The following is a 17605-nucleotide window of genomic DNA, read 5'->3' on the forward strand; positions in this document are numbered from 1 at the left end:
AAATTGCTTCAAAAAGATAATTTATTTTAGAAATCTGCAGCAGAAACACAGACACACTCTCTGATAAATAAGATAGCAAGGAGTGGTTACTCTATCTCCCTCTCTCAGAGTGAAAAAAAACCCCACAAACACAACAACTTCAAATTACGTTTAAACTCTACAGCTTTATTCACAATGTGGCCCAATTCACAATCTTCAGCCCAATTCTCCTTTTGCTTAGACATTTCAGCAATACCAACAGGCAACTGAGCTGCACAGTGGGAAATAGCCTTCTTGTCCTTAATTTGCCCGTTAATTAAACTGTCAAATGGTCCACGGAACCGGGTATTTGCATTACTACTGCTGTAACACTGTGAATACTTCACATTTTTCCTTGGATACTTGGTATTTTTGTTCCAGTTAACACATATTCCCAGTTACGAGCACACACGGGGATGGGGAGCCCTCGGGCTTTGGGCTGAATCGCAAGAGGTTTGGTTTTGGTGGGGTTGTTTTTTTTTTTGTTTCGTTGGGTTTTGGTGTGTTTTGTTTTGTTTTTTTTTCACTGGTGGGGTAGCCCTGACCCGCCGGCTCCCCCTGAGCAGGGCAGGACGAGCAGGGACACCATTCCTCCTCTTTCTCCTCCTTCTCCTCCCGGGTCCCTGCTCACGCCCCGCTCTCGCTACAGCGGATCAACTCCCCATCACCCCCGGCATCTCCCTCCGCCTCGCCCGGCCCCTCCGCGCCCGCCCTCACCTTGTTGGTAAAGCAGGAGGCCAGGTAGAAGAGGCAGAAGGCGAGCCCGCCCGCCGGCCGCTTCAAATACATCTGTCAGCGCCGCCGCCAGCGCCGCGCTGCGCGGGCCCGGCGGGCGGCGGCCATGGCGGCGACACGTAGCACCGCGGCCGCCCCAATGGGCACCGGCTGGCGCCGCCTCCTTAAAGGGCCGCTGGAACCGCCGCCTGGCAGCGGTGCCGGCAGACCCGGGGAGAGCGGTGGGGGTTATCGATGAGTATGGAGCTGGATGTGAGCCGGCAATGTGCGCTCACAGCCCAGAAAGCCTGGGTGGCATCAAAAGCAGCGTGGCCAGCAGGCCGGGGGAGGTGATTCTGCTCCGGTGAGACCCCACCTGGAGTGCTGCGTCCAGCTCTGCTGGAGTCCTCAGGAAAGACATGGACCTGTTGGGGAGGGGCCAGAGGAGGTCACAAAAATGATCAGAAGGCTGGAACACCTCTGCTGTGAGGACAGGCTGAGAGAGTTGGGATTGTTCAGCCTGGAGAAGGCTCCGGGGAGACATTATTGCCGCCTTTCAGTACTTAAAAGGGGCCTATAAGAAAGATGGGGACAGAGTTTTTAGCCTGTTACCATAGGGCAAGGGGTGATGGTTTTAAACTGAAAAAGGAGAGATGTAGGCTAGGTATAAGGAAGAAATTTTTTACACTGAGGGTGGTGAAACACTGGCACAGGTTGCCCAGAGAGGCGGTAGATGCCCCATCCCTGGAGACATTCCAGCCCAGGCTGGACGGGACTCTGAGCAACTTGACCTGGTTGAAGATGTCCCTGCTCATTGCAGGGGGGTTGGACTAGCTGACCTTTGAAGGTCCCTTCCAACCCAAATTATTCTATGATTCTGTGATTCATCAGCAATGTGTAAGCTAGAAATAGCCCAGGCAGGTAGAGAAGCAGCGAAAGACATGCCCTACCTAGTCACGATCGCTGGGCGTTCTTTTATTATGACCTAGGTAAACCTCATTCTTCCCAGATCTGGTATTGGCAAGGCCCTATCTCTGCAGGCCCCACCTCGACTTTGCTGAGGTAATGCAAATACAGGGCTCCCTCCGTGCACCCTGTGTTTAGATTTCCAGTGCTGAAAGGTTTAGTCCCTCCGGGCCTACAAAGATCACTGACATGCCACAAAAATGGATGTGATAGAGAGGGCAGAGTGTGTGACACAGCATTTACACTTTGCAGAGCATACGTTTATGTAAGCATGTCAAATGTGTATTTTGCAACAAAGGTATACCTTACATTGTGCCAAAATTCAGCCTGTGAAGCTTCAAAAAATAATAAGAGAAGTTTGCAGGTATCTACAAAAACTAATGTAAGCATGTGATAAGAATACTTTTGAATTTTTATTTTAGTGGAGTATCATTGTCATGCAAAATACTACAGTGATATTACTCTGTGTTTCTTACAGTATTTCCTACTGTAAGTCAGAGACTCAGGCAAAGATGATGTATCTTCCTACAGCAAAATTCAGAGGCAGGTTTGAATTCTTGTAAGCCACTGACAGTGAGGGATTAAGTATGAAGATATAAATTTCTGCCAATGTTGTTTATCACGATCATGACTAACTTGAATTACATATTGAGTAATTGCTATGCAGCTTTGGAATTATTTTGAGTGATATGAAGGGAGGTTTCTGCTCTATCTAGATTTTAAACAATTTTTATTAGGAGATGTGAATGTACGGCAAATTATTTTGTTTATATGTCATTTTATAGAACATTTATTCATAATATAATTCAGTGGAAAACTAGATCCTTGTGTAAGAGGTCATGGGACCAAGGTTTAATCAGGTAATATTTAAGAGACTCATACAGAAGACATATTTCTGAAAATTTAAAAATAAATAAAATGACACAGGAATATTAAGTCTTTGCTAATGCCTTTTTGAATCAAAAACTACCAAAACCCGTTTTCATAATCAGTGCTTCTACAGCCGTGCTACAGTAATGATTTTCTCAGGGCAACAGGACATTACTTTGACATTCCGTGCATTTATAAAACTGATAAATTTAGCCAAAGAAGCTAGAAGAGGGCACAGAAGCAATCTTCATGCCCCAAAAAGTGGCTGCAAAGGGAATAAAAATAATCTCTTTCCTCCAGGGCTAAGGGCAGAGAGGATAAGAACCACACTGGTACTGCATCACCAGACAAAGCCATCCCAATACCTCCGTGGCACACGCCTGTGTTGTGCCTGCGGGTTGTGCACTACAACCCTCTCCCAAACCTTCAGCTGTGGACTTGCTGCAGTAACGAATGCTGGAACAGATTGTCCTGGGAGACTGTAACGTCTTACATCATTGTAGGTTGTTAAGGACAAAATAGATGAACTTCTTGCGTGCCCAAGAGTTGACGAGAGTGGCTTTTGCTGGGCCTGCCCTGGCAGCATGGGCTTTGCTTGATGTGTAACAGGGCTGGGGGATGCTGCAGGGGCTGTATGACCCCTTACCACCCCTCCTGCTCGGGAGCCAGCTGGCTTGGTTCAGCTGCTTTTCTGGTTATCGTCAGTGGCAGCAACGGCACAGTGTTGGACATTTGCAGATAGCGCTGACAACTGGTGGTGAGCTGGGTCCGAGGAGGTTTCTGGGCATTACTTCCTTCCTGGTGGGAAACTTGCTCAAGCAGATGTCAGACAGCGACTGTATTGTAGCAAAACACCATCCAGTCAGCCCTGTCCTGGAAACAGAGCATTTTATTTCCAGGTAAGCATTACATAAACAATTGAGGTGTAACAGGTGCCAGATAACATATGAAGTATTTAATTTTGTATTTGTAGTGAGTCATGGGATGAGGATCAAATTAATTTGTTCACTTATATTTTTTTTCCCCTTCCCTTCCTTACTTCCTTAGATAAAAGTAAACATTGCCTCTGAATAAACATTTTATTCTAGTCAGCAAGAGATGCAGTGGCAACACAATAATCAGGATAATTAGAATAACACTCTAAAATAAGCTAATGTAACCTTATAAGAGCTTGTCGTCTACAGATACTTCGGGAAGGATGATGAAATGAAGTACCGAAAATAGCTCAAGAAGTAGTTTAATAAACTCTGTAAGGCAAACTCTGATTGAAAGGATGTTGCCGGTCACCTACTAACGGGTGGAAAGAAAGGGTCGGTTTGCCAGTACCCCGTGGAGAGAGGGGCAAAGCCTTCCCGGAGAGCTTGCGTACAAGTGGACACACAGTCCGTGTAAAACTCGCCAAAAAGAGGTTAGCTAGTGATGTCATCCCGGTTGTTTTTCTGTCAGCACAGTTCCCCGGCGGCCCGGCTGCCCCCGCCCGGGCACCCAGCGCTGCCCCCAGCGCTGCCCCCAGCTGCCGGCCCCCCCAGCCCACCGCCTCAGCACCCGGGCGGCCCCGAAGGGCTTCGGGCTCCACCGGGGACCCCACGGCCGCCCCGGTGACATCACCGGAAAGGCGGGCGAAGCCCCGAGCTGGCCAATGGGGAGCCTGACGGCAGGTGACGGTAAAAGAGAGAAGAGGGGAGAACCCGGAAGGTTTCGCATTCCGAGCGTCGCTGTCCTGAGAGAAGTCCCCGCTGTCGCCGTGCTGCCCGCCTGCCCGCCCTTGTATGCACAGATGGATTCGGTAGAAGTCGCCGCCGCTCCCGACGCCGGGCCGGGCCCCGCCTGGCAGAGCAAGGTGAGAGGGGCCCGGGCGCAGCGGCCGGCTGGGCGCTGCCAGGCCTTGGCGGCGGCTCTGGGGCTGTGCCTGGCTCCCCCCGGCACTTGGACCCTCCGGGGCCGTGGAGGTGCGGCCGGCGCTGGCTTGGCTCCTCGGGGGTGGGGGAGGACGGGGCTGCTGCGGCTCGGGCGCCGCCTCTGGCCCAGTTCCGCTGGGGCCAGGGGGCAGGCCCGGAGGTAGCGCCGCTAGGCGGCTGTTCTACTCCCACTCCCGGCAGGCGGGGGGTTCCAGAGGCCGCCGTGAAGCGGTGTCAGCACAGCGAGGGGTCACAGTGATTTGGCTAGCCGAGCACTTGGCTGCGCTGCCGAAGTGGGCAGTGAGCTGCGCTGGCCGGGACGGTGGGGTTCGCTGCCGCTCGCAGTTATCTTGGTGGAGAGAGCTGCTGTCACGCACCGATAAACGAGCCGCTTGTCTCCAGGCTCGGTGGGTGAGCAGGGAACTGGATCCAAGTCAGTGTGGTTATCAAGGCAGTAGGCAGTGAGTCACAACTGGGCTGGATTCATCATTCCCCAACCCCCATCTTTCCACACAAAGTGTGTGTGTCCTGTGTTTTTGAAGGGGTGTTTATGACAGCTGTCCTTTCAGGGCTCTAAAAACAGGGGAGAAAGCCGTGCCTAAGCCATTAGTGTTGTGTTGTTCTGAGAAGTATTACACAGATTCTGCATATACTTGTAAGCGAGCTTACTGGGAAGGCTTTGCCCCTCTCTTCAGAGGGTACTGGCACTGATAAAGTGACTCTCTTTCTCCCCAGTAGTAAGTAACCATCAACATCCTTTCAATCACAGTTCTCTTATTGAGTTTATGAAACTACTCCTTGAGGTATTTTCTGTACTTTAGTTCATCATCTTTCCCTAAATATCTGTAGAAGACAAGCTCTTATAAGATTACATGAGTGTAATTTAGAGCCAATTATCCTGATTATTGTGTTGTTACTGCATTTCTTGCTGACTTGAATGAAACATTTATTTACAGTGTCCATGGGGAGCCCATAACGCAACATCAATGTCATGTTCCCTTGCTGATGTGATGAGCGAACAGCTGGCAAAAGAGCTACAGCTAGAAGAAGAAAATGCTGCTTTTCCTGAAGTGGTTGCGTAAGTTTAAATCCTGGATTAGTGATCTTCATAGATTTGAAGCCATCTTTTATCTCTTGTGTATTTTCTTACAGTGTACTTAATGTGTAGTCATGTAGTAAATGCTTTGCCTATTTTCTCCTGACTCTTCTTCTTCAGGTCTTTTTCAGTGAAGATGGCTTTGCCAGTTAAAACTCTTCCTTAGTAAGGATGACAGAGAAGATAGTCTTCTTTCTTCATATTTTCTGCATGTTGTTTTGGGTGCTTTAAGCAAGTCTGTAAGCGATCTTTTGAGAAACGTCACAAATGTGTTTTTTCTTCCCTTTTAGAGATTCTTGTTAGCAGTGTACAGTGTTGTTTTGAGAACTGTCAGGTGTGTCACCCATATCCCTCTAACACTTGGAAGCTCTAAACATAGGCCAAGAGCTTACTAGTTCAAAACTCATACAAATTTTGCTTGTCGTCTTTTCTATGAAGCACAGCAAAGCAATACTGTTTTTGATTTTATTGTTATTTCTTTTTTAAAAAAAATGTTTTTATTTGGTTATAAAAAGATATAAACATAGGTATACCTACTTTTAAGATACTCTTTCATGAAGAGTATCTTAAAAATAGAGCCTAATGCCTCTTACAGAATAGTAAACAAGTAAAAGTTTAAGTAATATTTGCATTGCAAAGGACTGGCAAAGAGAAGTATAGTCATGCTCTATTAATATTTAGTGTTGGCTTGGAGGGGGGTCAGACAGTTGAGATCCATTAGTTTCTATGCCGCTCTGCATGATGTCTTTTGTATAGAGTGAAATGGTATAAAGTGTTTAATTTTTTAAATTTCTGGTTTCATTTTACATAGTGTTGCTGAAGGACCGTTTATTACAGGAGAAAATATTGACACTTCTAGTGACCTAATGCTAGCTCAGATGCTGCAGATGGAATTTGACAGGGAATACGATGCACAGCTTCGGCGTGAAGAGAAGAAGATCAATGGAGATAGCAAAGGTACCCTCATCAGAAGAGATATTTTTGCTTTGGAGATATCCTTGGCACTCTGCTTAAGTTAATGGAGTTGTGAGGAAGTAGCAAATCCCTGGTAATCAGACATGCTTGTTTGTTTTGTTTCTCAAGTCTCCATATCCTTTGAAAATTATCGGAAGGTACATCCCTATGACAGTGACAGCTCAGAGGATGAGGTTGATTGGCAGGATACCCGTCATGATCCTTACAGAGCAGGTATGTGGCAGTTTTAAACAATACAATTTCTTCAGATGATAGACCTAAGAATGACATTAGTTTTTCTTGAATGTAGGGAGACCTACCAGTTGTATGTAAAATCAGGTCACGTAATTGGGAGGTGTTATGAAGGAAGTTGGGCGGGTAACTTCAGGCTTCTGTCTGTCAGTGTATTTGCCTCAGTGGCTTAATCTGGTAAAATAACTACTGTACATTGAAAGTATTGTGGGATATGCCTGTCTGTCGTCTACATTTGTCTAGGAGCATCTGCATATTACATTGAATATTTCTGTTTTCAAAACATCAAAAGTGTGTCTGACACATCAGAGAAGACAAAGAATTAAGTTATAACATAGCAAAAGAAGTTGTCATGTTTAGAATAAAAGAAGACTGCATTAAGATCATACAATTGAAGTATTTTATTTTGTTTAATAAGTGAAATTACGTTACATTTGTTTGTGGGCATTGTGGAACCTTTATGAGCATTACTTAGGTTTGTTTAGATGTGAAGTTGATTTATTTTTCTCACTGTTGGCAGATAAACCTACTACTACACCAAGAAAGGGCTTCATAGGAAAAGGAAAAGACATCACTACTAAGCATGATGAAGTGGTATGTGGAAGAAAGAACACTGCTCGCATGGAAAATGTAAGTGAAAACTTGTTTTGTGTGTAAAACTGGAATGCTGTAACTCAACCAAAGAAATAATGTTTGTCCATCTGTGCTACGGTGTACAGTGCAGATTTTATTTTTATTTTTTTCAGTTGGATGAAAGCAATGCAGTGCCTGGATTAGTTACTTAAATTGGCTGTTTGAGTTGTGCAGGTTTTTTGTTTAATAATAGTTCGTTAATGGCTGCGATTCAAGAATTTGCACAGAGCTGTTTTGGCAAAACAAAACTATCAGCAAGTTTGGTACACAGGCAAATAAAAAAACAAGGCTATTTTTGAAAAGCATAACTGTCATGTAGCCTGTTTTTTTTAATTAATTTTGCCTGATGAGCCAAGTAACTTATTTTCAGTCGATTGTTTGACTTTCTGCTTTTCAGTCTGTTTATCCATAGTACATACCTTCTGCTTACTTTAATGTAACGGGTACAACTTCTGCAAATAAGGAAATGCTGCAAGTGCTATTTTACAGGATATTAGGTAATCTCAGATCAATTTGGGCAGAACTTAGAGTTCTCAGCTTACAGCAATATGTTTTTTAATGTAATAGCAACATTACATGAAGTGGGTTTCACATAGGTCCTACTCTACATATAGGTTTTTACAAATCAGAAAGAGAAATTTCTGTTTGTGCCAACTTTTGGTGTCTGCTAGTAACAATGCTTAAACTTCTGTTATTTCTATTTGTAGTTTGCACCTGAATTCCAAGTTGGGGATGGAATTGGAATGGACTTAAAGCTGTCAAATCAAGTCTTCAATGCCTTAAAGCAGCATGCGTACTCTGAGGAACGTCGAAGTGCAAGGCTTCATGAAAAGAAGGAGCACTCCACTGCTGTATGTTTTTAACAGAGTCTCTCTATATACTTTTTATCTTGTGTAACAGCTGAACACTGTTTGGTAATTCCTGGAAACATTTGATTTTTAGTAAAACAGTTAAATGATATTATGTTTATGTTGCTGAAGGAGATGGTATCAGCCAACTCCTACGAGAAAAAGGCTGTCTTTATTTGAGCTGCATTATTGTGAGTGCTATATAAAAATAAGAGCAAGCAGCTTCAATTTTTTTCCCTTTGTCTTTCTAAACTTCTCTTAATCAGCTACAATGAATAAATGACCCAGAAATTATTTATTAGAAACAATCCAGAGGACTAATACTCTGCAGCTGAATCATGTGACTCCAAATATCTGTCTTCGTAGCAAGTTTTAGGAAGATTATGTGACCAAGTAAACCTCTGACTTAATAGTTCAGGAAGTCAGTTGATATGCTTTGTGGGTGAGTTTAGAGCAGAGCCTCTGGTGATTCCTGCTGTGGACTTCTTCAAATTTGGGTGTTTCATTTTTTATTTTACTGTTACTGATAAAAAAGGGATGTAATATATGGAATATTTTTATTCAAGATTTGCAAAGACTTCTTGAAAACACTATAGAAAGTGCTCTCGAGTCACAGTCTGTACTTAATGCGGAACTGGTAAAATATTGTGTCTGCTACGTAGCTGATAAGGTACTTGAGAGTATGAAATCTTAAGATGGTAGTGCTGGAGTAGTTTGGATTTGCTTCATTTGTTTGGGTTTTTTTTGTTATTTCTCTATCAGTTGAGAGAATGGTCTTCATACATTAGTCTTTCCACCTAGGTGAACACTTACAGTATATAAATACTCTAAATTCACTGTAAAGCAAAGAATTATTTTAATTAATTGAGTGTTCATTTCTTGCTTGTAGGAGAAAGCAGTGGATCCTAAAACACGTTTACTTATGTACAAAATGGTCAATTCTGGGATGCTGGAGACCATCACAGGCTGTGTCAGCACAGGAAAAGAATCGGTTGTTTTTCATGCATATGGGGGAAAGTAAGTATATTGTTTCTTACTGACAGTAGCTTTAAGTATTATACCAGAGATAGTTTAAAAAGCAGAAACCACAAAAATATTTAAACTAGATGATACCAACCATCAAGTTAAAAATTCCCCACTTTCCTCCTTGGAGACCATTTAATGAACAGGGACAAATCCACTATAGCTTTCTGTGGAAAAATGTGTATTCCTTTTACAAAAAAAAGAAGACTTGAGATTTTGAGGAGCTCTTTCCACTGACCTGTCTTGTGCTGCAGATCTGGCATGATTATCTTAGGCTACCTGAAAATTGTCTTTCCATACAGATCACTGTATTATTGGCTCCATCTGTGCAGCTCAGTGGAGGTGCTGTTTGTTAATTTTGGGTTACCCTGAGAACAGTGTAGCAATGCTGTTCACTTTGCAAGTCTTGCGAGAGTCCAGTTTTAAACATTCCCACGCTAGAAGGATTGTAGTACGTTAGTAGTGATTGTAGTGCAGTGAAACACCACTAGTTTAAAGCAAGTTAAGAAAGAACTAATAAAATCCAAATCCAGATAATCTATTTAGAGATGTTGAGAGGGACCTCCATAAGTTGTTTTGTTTGTTTGTTTTTAATCTTTGCTTGAATGATGTTCAAGAGTGTTCTTTTGCTTAGTGTTGTTCAATGGGCAGTATTTTTGTGGTGCTTAACAAAACATGAAACTACCGTTATTCTAATGCAAGCCTTTTTTTCAGTTGTAATTTCTTAAACCAAGTACCAACTGTTATTAGCTATGATATTTAAGTAAAACATTAACAAACTGGGAGATGGAACCTATGTGAGAAGCAACATATAATCAAAAGGCCAAGATCCAGTCACTCATATATATACTTAATCATTGACCTCGTATAAATTTAACTTGAATCGGCTTCCAAATTTGATAGAAAGTCAGATCTTCTCTTATAGAAAAAAGATCACTATATCTTGCAATATTTTAAATAAAAAAAACAAGCCCATGCATTTGCTTGTAAATATGTGAATATTTAACTTTGTTATGCATTTGACTTTTTCCACAATAAGCGCAACTGAAGATAAAGTTATACCTCCAGAATGTGCCATCAAAGTGTTTAAAACAACTCTTAATGAATTCAAGAACCGTGACAAATACATTAAGGATGACTACAGATTTAAAGACCGCTTCAGTAAATTGAATCCACGAAAGATTATTCGTATGTGGGCTGAGAAAGAAATGCATAACTTAACAAGGTAAAGACAAAAATACCTGCTGTTCTTACCAAATGCCTGTTGGTTTCCTATTCTTCATTTAAGGAAGATACACTACTTCTGGGTAGAAGTTTAGATTTGATTTTTAAGCTAAGTAATATACAACCTGGCAGAGATTGAATAAGCCTCTGGTTTTGTACAGGTTAGTGAACTGTATGCATCTTTACTGATGTGGAAGCAGAATTTACAAGCCTATGAAGTTAACAGGCTCTAGCTGTAAAAGTGTTCAGTTTTTAGTCAGCGTTTTTAGAGTCACTTCTGATTTTAAGATCTGAATTTTCCAGTGTGAAATACTGTGAAATATATATATTCAGTTTTCAATTTGGTCTATTTCAAAAACTTTTTGACTCAGGATCAAGTTTCTCACACACAGCTCTGTAAGACTGGAAATGAGCAAGAAGGAACTAGAACTGTAGGGTTTGGGGGATTTTGTTTTGTTTTTCTTAATCAGTATCTGTTTTTTGATCCACAGAATGCAAAATGCAGGAATTCCTTGTCCTCAAGTGGTTATCCTTAAGAAACACGTCTTGGTTATGTCTTTCATTGGCCAGGATCAAGTCCCAGCTCCTAAACTAAAGGATGTAACACTTCATAGTGAAGATATGAAAAAGGCTTACTATCAGGTTCTTAATGTAAGACAATGCTGATTTCTCCTCCAGTTTTGGGTTGTGTTTTCTTTTAGGGGAATACCTTAAAGGACAAATCAGCATTTATTTACTTGTCAGGATGCTTGCGTCACTTTCGAGATATGGAGTCCAAAGGCTTCTTTTCCTGCTGTTTAATGTGTGACTTAGAATAAATAAGAAATTATGCACACAAAAAAAAAAAAAAAAACAAAACTTAATCTGGAGTGGAAAACATTCTGGAACTTGATGACAAACAGCAAATTAGCAGCAGAGGAGTTATGAGCAAGCAGTTGCCCTTTTATAGAAGCGTATGTGCTTTAGAAAGTTCTCTGAAGTCTTCTGGGCTTCCTGAATAATTAATTTACAATGTATAAGCATGACCCCCTCCTCAGCCCCCTCTCTTTAGCCTAATTAGAAATCAGAGATTGAATTAGAATATTGCATGGTGGATACCTTAATTCCCTGTTATCTGCCGTAATTGGTTCAAACGTGTACCCGTTGTCTACTGACTATGACGTTATAGACATTAAAACCAACCAACCCAGCAGCTTGATAATATGAATTGTCTGTCTCAAATCTTGAGACCAGTGAAGCAACACAACTGTGTTTTAAGTGAACTTGCATACTAGTTAGGGTTCAGTACCTAAAACTGTGCAACTTCTGTCCTATGTGACAGGGATGAGAATTACAGGTATATTTAGAGAACGTGTTTATCCGTCTCCTGCACTTGGACTGGTTGGCAAAGCTGAAATGAGTTTGCGTGACTGATTCTTCTGACTTGCCAAAGCTAAGCTCAATGATAAAAGCGTAGTTTGCTGACAGTTTACCAAAAATTTGATTCCCTGTATTAAACGTTATTGAAGACTTGGAAAAAAATGGTGTAAATTGGGTGGGTGATTGGGGAAAGGCTTTGTTTTGTTGTAGTCATGCAAACAATATTTATTTGGAGTATAGCAGACTTCATTGATTCATTCATCTGGTTCCTTGCAGATGATGCAGCAGTTGTATAAGGAGTGCAACCTAGTCCATGCAGATTTGAGTGAATACAACATGCTTTGGCATGATGGGAAGGTGAGCATGTTCTTAATGTGGAAAGGAAAGGCTTCATCTAATGTGAAACATTAAACCAAAGTGAATCGTTGTCTCTGTGACTACAGGTCTGGCTTATTGATGTCAGTCAGTCTGTGGAGCCAACCCATCCTCATGGACTTGAGTTTTTGTTCAGAGACTGTAGGAATGTTGCACAGGTAAGACCTCTTCATCTGACAGTCTTCTGTTATACTGAGTGTTCTCAAAAATAAAATTCAGAGCTAACTAAAAATCAACCAACCAACCAATCAACTCCGTAACAAAACAATCACCACCACATGTATATATGCATATGATTACTCTTGCATATTGTCTCTACTGATGGTGTTCTCCAAAAGCAAAAAAAAATGTGGAAGAATGAAATAGTACCACGGAAACTTAAATCTTCTTTCAGTTATTTTTATCTGTAGGTCAACAAAAGCAAAAAAAATCATTTTAACTAAATATTTTAATTGTAATTTGGGGAAGGAAACAGAATATTTTGGTTTGTGTAGTAGTGTTTAATGTGTACTTTTTATATTGACTAGTTCTTCCAGAAGGCAGGTGTGGCAGAAGCACTTAATGAGCGTGAACTCTTCAATGCTGTCTCAGGTTTAAACATTACAGCTGACAATGAAGTAGACTTCCAAGCAGAGGTATATCTTTGTGTCTAACATTTTAATTTGGTTAGCTATAGTAGCTGTTGTAATACCTTAACTGTGCCTGTGTAGCTTGTACAATTAGTGTGTGTGTGTGTGTGTTTCAGCAATCATTCTCTTTCAAAACTTGATTATTTCAACCTAGTAAGAACATTTTCAGAAAGTCGGATTAACAGACCTCTCCACCACCTTTCCTGCTCCCAAGTATAAAAGGCTTCATGTTGCATGTAATTGCTTCTTTCACCCTTAAGGAAAATTTAGTGATCTGTTTTAGTTTAAAAGCTACCTTTGTTGTCTTTCCTTACATATGTTAAAGGTTGTGTAGGGAAAGGAAAGCTAGGTTAAAAATTGTTCTACTGCTTATTTTTAATGTTTTAGATTTTAAGGTACTTGAACTGAAAGTTGTAGCTCACATTTTCAATTCTCAAGCCTAAAATCATGCTAGTGTAAATACAGACTAGGAATCTTTGGTCACCTTTGACTTTTAATTTTCAAATTTTGGCTGTAACTTCTCAAGGTGTACATCCTGATATCAGATAGATATAATCCATATTTACTAATTAAAGTAGGGGCAACTTGGCAACTCTAGCTATTTCATTCCTAATGACAGTGTAGGTTTATGCTTGTCCAGCATGTAGCTTGTGGGAGCTTGAAACTCGCTACCTCTTGGGGTAGGTCCTCAAAGTGAGGAAGGGATAAAAGGGAACACAATGTCACTGTTCCATGATCCTTATGTATCAGTTAATCAAGCAAAAAACAATTCCCTCACTGACTGTGTTATGAGCGTTGAGGTGGGGAGTGGAGGGGTACTGTTTTATAACATCCTTTGTGCTTATAAGTTTTATGGGAAAGACTTGCACTGCTGTTTAGATTGAAGTGAATTTGAGCAGCCCATCCTTAAACTTCAGGCTTTGACTTTAGTTGCTAGTAACTAAAATTATCTCCCCGAAGTATCAGAGGAAGTAATATAAACGTAACAATCTGAAGATCAAAATAAGCTACTGTACTGTGTTATTTTGATTGCACAAAACATTGAAGTATAACTCTCTTCAACTTTCACCAGTAAAAATGGTTGCATTTGGTTTGTTTTTTTAGTATTACTTGGAATTTCTCCAATGCTGATGGATTGGCTGAGTTACAGTAGAGGTGTTCAGAGTTGGAGAAAGAGATATCTCTGTACTTTTGGGGAATACAGCTGTAGTCTTAAGAATCATCCAGTCCTGCCTGCAAGTCATGCATTTCTGTTATGTAGCATGAAACTATAAATGAGTGCTTCTAATTTTACTGATTTGCTGAGATGTTTCAAGCTGTACTTCCAAAGTGTATTGCCCCATACATGTGACTGAATAACTGAAATATCGATATTGTATATACCTATCAGTCATCTGTAGCTACCTCTTAACACCATGTAGAAACATACTGGTGCCAGTGTGGTTTTATGATTTCAGCATGGATTTATTTTTGGCTCTCTAGATTGAAGCTTTGGAGAAGATGAATGAAGATCACGTGCAGAATCATGGAAAGAAACTGTCAGTGTTTTCAGGCGATGGAGACCCACCTATATATAATGAATAGCACTGAGTGTATAGCTGCTAACAAAATGAAACACAAATTTACTGCTTCTAACTATGATGGTGCAGTGGTAAATGTCAACTGCCAATGTCAAGAGAGAGTGGTTGGCTGGGAACACCAAAATGGAAAACACAGCGAGCATACGGTGATGCCTCAGTGTTTTGTTTTCTTTTTTTTTTAACTTAGCCCACACGTCAGGCTGGCACTGTGAGAATGGACTGTCACTACCTCTTCGGATGGTCTGACAACTTCACCCGTTGCCCAGTTACATTAGATTAACGTAGCTGAGGCAGTCATATTTTGCATGATTCAGAGCTTATATGTTTTAGTTTAAAAAAACAAAAATTTATCTAGATCATCTGAAGTATTTAGTGGGAAACCATACTAGGAAAGTCTCCTTGCCCCCCGCCCCCCCCAGCTTCTTGAAAAAATAACTAAAAATTGTGTATAGACACAATATCAGTGAACCTTTCATCCTTCTCCACCAAGAGCAAAATGAAAAGCCAAACTATGTGCTGCAGTCGTATGAAACTGTTAACAAACCAATGTCTTTAAATGTGAAAGAGTCTGGACCTTTTAATTTGAAGCACATAGAATGTGGCTCTAACTATCTCTGTAAATACAGTTGGATATTACATGAGAAACAGATTTGAATCCAACCAGCAGAGGACTTCTTGGTGACATGCCAGGAATTCCCGAGAGCTGCATCCAAGCTGCATAACAAAGAGTAAGTTCAGTTAGCTTCATGCCTAATAAACAAGTGGTTCCAAGAACTAGGTGCAAACAAAAAATTATAATAACTGAAATTCTGGGTAAAGCATGAAACACTTGTACTCTGAAGATAATCATAGACCATGAAAACTAATTATTGATCATCGTTACTTTTAAATTAAGCTTTTGCTTACAAGAGCAAAAAGAATACTCAAATCTTTGTTTTTTTTCCTCATGCTTTTCTTCTTAATGTTAGTCTTTTTATTTTAGGAAGTTGTAAAAATCCAGCAGTGTTTCTCTCCAAAACAACACATTAAAAGATGCACTGATGTAGTGGGATGGTTTGGAATTCAGAAATTCTGATCAACTTGTTTTTAACTGATTGCTGTTTCTGATGCTGCTCTTTATCAAGCAGAATATAGTGTTGCTACATGTGACATTCTCACAGTGTGCTGTGAAAGTGATTATTTTTTTTAATTGGAAAACTGGTGGTGAAGTAAAAGCTTAAGAGGTGGTGGGATTCTTGTGTGGTTCTTTGCTTTGTACAGGCCTTCATTGATTCTCAGTAGTGCACTAAGGCAGTGTTAAGGTAGGACTACCCTAGTTCACTGTAACAATAGAAAAATTACTATTTTGGTGGGTACTATGTAAACAGTAAACAAACTATGTTTTTGCCAGTTTTATTCCAGTATTTGGATCCTCTTCCCTTTTCTAAATGGGACAATTATCTTGCATTTACATCTTGCTTTTGAAATAAAGGAACTGACATCTTTTGGATACTTAAGTCTATTCCTAATTGCTTGGTGAAACAGTTGTCCAAAATAATGATATTGGGGAAAGCACAGACTTTGGTACTGAGAGGGAGGAGCTGCTACAGTTATCTAACCCCTTCAGGAAGAGTGAAAGCAAATACAACTCGATCTTCCTCAAAGTGTTCAGAGGAGAAGGCTTTTAAAAAGAAAAGCATAGTCCTATTCCAGGCTTTTTACAAGTTTTGATACTTTACCACTTCTTACAGGAAAAATCTCAAAGCAGTTGCTAATGCCTCACAATGCACTTCTCTAGGAAAGATGTTGATTGTTAAGGATATTTGCATTAAATGACGGGAAGAGAGAGGAGAAAGAAGGGAAGTGGGGTGGGTTTTGAGCCATCATCTGAAACAGAGGAGCCTGCTTTTGTCATTGTGCTTGAATGGAAGCTTAAGTTGTTACTGTTATTTGTAATTGCCTTCTAAAATATGCCTAGCACAGATTTTAAAAACAAACACGCAAAACCCCCCAACAACCAATGGTCTGTGATATAAAGCTTCTGGGCCTGATTATATTGCCTAAACATTTTTCCACTTCCAGCAGTAAAACTGGCTAGGGAATTTGTTTTTGAGATTTTAAAACATCTAGGAACTTCATCAAGTTGCTGAAAACAAGGAAAAAGTTGCTAATGTTAGTGTGTTCTTAATCCTAGAACCTTTTATTTCAAAGTCCATTGTTAACCAAATAGAATGATTTAAAGTAAATACAGATTTTTCATTGTTAACTAAGCCGTTCACTTTTCTGACATTAGGGTTATTCTAATGGCCTATTCTAAAACTATCACGATAGTTTCAAGTTGTGTCTTCATATATTTTGCTGATTTCCCCCCTCCCCCTCTCATACCTTGGTTTTCTACTATCTTAATATTCCTTTTGCAATTACGGGAAGTACTTGCTGTCCTGTAGGGAAGTCATAGAAGGTTAAACATAACATCAGTAGAATTTCTTAAATTTTGACCTTGGATTAATTAAACTTTTGGCTAACATGCAATTAACTTTTTATTTTGTAAAAACTTACAAACTTTAAGGTACTCTAATCACTCTGGAAATACTTGCTCTTTCTAGCTAACATAGAATTGTTCGGTCACACATGGGGCTTCTGTTCTGCAGAACAAATAGCTTGTTGCAATTCCTACTTGTGACTTGAGTTTCTCTAGTCTGATGTGAAATTATTGAAGTTGGACTGAGTCACAAGTCAGCAAGCAGATGTTTGTGTGATACTGTGTTAGTATCTGGTAATTGAATTTGTCTTTCTCCTGTACTAAGTTGTGTCACTCTGGTCTAATCTGAAGACTTGTAATTTGGTATCTTTGGTATCGCTTCCCCTTTCCTTTCCCCTCCCATATTTTTATTTCTTCTATTTCCCTTTCTGAACCTGATAGCAAATAAGCAAATACGCAATTGATCATGTTCTCACACAATTTCCAAATTATACTGTAGGTTTTGCAACTAGTGAACTCAGGCATTAGCCAGTGCATCATCAACAAAAAACCCCCATAACTTTCCTAGTTCATTGCTCAAACTAAAACACAAATAAGCGTAAATGCTGAGAAGCAACCCAGACTTTAACTTCAATAATGCTTTATTAATATTATTACTGAAATAAGGACTATTTGCAGAGTATGAGTTTAATTTCCCTTTCCGAA

At 40.5% G+C, this 17605-nt stretch overlaps 2 protein-coding genes across 9 annotated transcripts in view; one reads left to right on the forward strand and one right to left on the reverse strand.

Annotated features, from left to right (window-relative positions):
* TMEM241 (transmembrane protein 241) overlaps positions 1–900 on the reverse strand; it is an 88212-nt gene extending 87312 nt beyond the window's left edge. For 5 of the 7 annotated variants that reach the window (XR_010470504.1, XM_065053323.1, XM_065053321.1 and 2 more), the window contains exon 1: positions 736–900. Coding sequence is in view for 6 of the 7 variants with exons in the window: in XM_065053323.1 (XP_064909395.1) it covers positions 736–807 (72 nt within the window). In the remaining variant the exon portion in view is untranslated. The remainder of the gene's footprint in view (positions 1–735) is intronic. The other 2 variants (XM_065053326.1, XM_065053325.1) reach the window with 1 other exon arrangement.
* Positions 901–4176: 3276 nt separating this feature from the next.
* RIOK3 (RIO kinase 3) lies at positions 4177–15930 on the forward strand. Of its 2 annotated transcripts, none has more exons than XM_065053318.1 (13): positions 4177–4408; positions 5423–5544; positions 6374–6519; positions 6646–6750; positions 7289–7398; positions 8109–8252; positions 9139–9266; positions 10312–10497; positions 10988–11147; positions 12132–12212; positions 12299–12388; positions 12758–12865; positions 14342–15930. In XM_065053318.1, the coding sequence occupies exons 1-13, from the start codon at positions 4208–4210 to the stop codon at positions 14441–14443; spliced, it is 1683 nt and encodes a 560-aa protein (XP_064909390.1). In that variant the 5' UTR covers positions 4177–4207; the 3' UTR covers positions 14444–15930. The 2 variants fall into 2 exon arrangements, with proteins under 2 accessions (XP_064909390.1, XP_005498430.1); XM_005498373.4 differs by lacking the exon at positions 4177–4408 and adding an exon at positions 4613–4873.
* The last annotated feature ends 1675 nt before the right edge of the window (positions 15931–17605 follow it).

Source organism: Columba livia, chromosome 2 (assembly GCF_036013475.1).
Source record: "Columba livia isolate bColLiv1 breed racing homer chromosome 2, bColLiv1.pat.W.v2, whole genome shotgun sequence".
NCBI lineage: Eukaryota > Metazoa > Chordata > Aves > Columbiformes > Columbidae > Columba > Columba livia.

Coding starts and splice junctions, on each gene's coding strand:
- RIOK3 (XM_065053318.1), top strand. CDS start 4,208: ATGGGGAGCCTGACGGCAGGTGACGGTAAAAGAGAGAAGAGGGGAGAA. Junction 4,409..5,422: donor GCCCCGCCTGGCAGAGCAAG/GTGAGAGGGGCC, acceptor ATTTATTTACAG/TGTCCATGGGGAGCCCATAA. Junction 12,213..12,298: donor TGCTTTGGCATGATGGGAAG/GTGAGCATGTTC, acceptor CTGTGACTACAG/GTCTGGCTTATTGATGTCAG.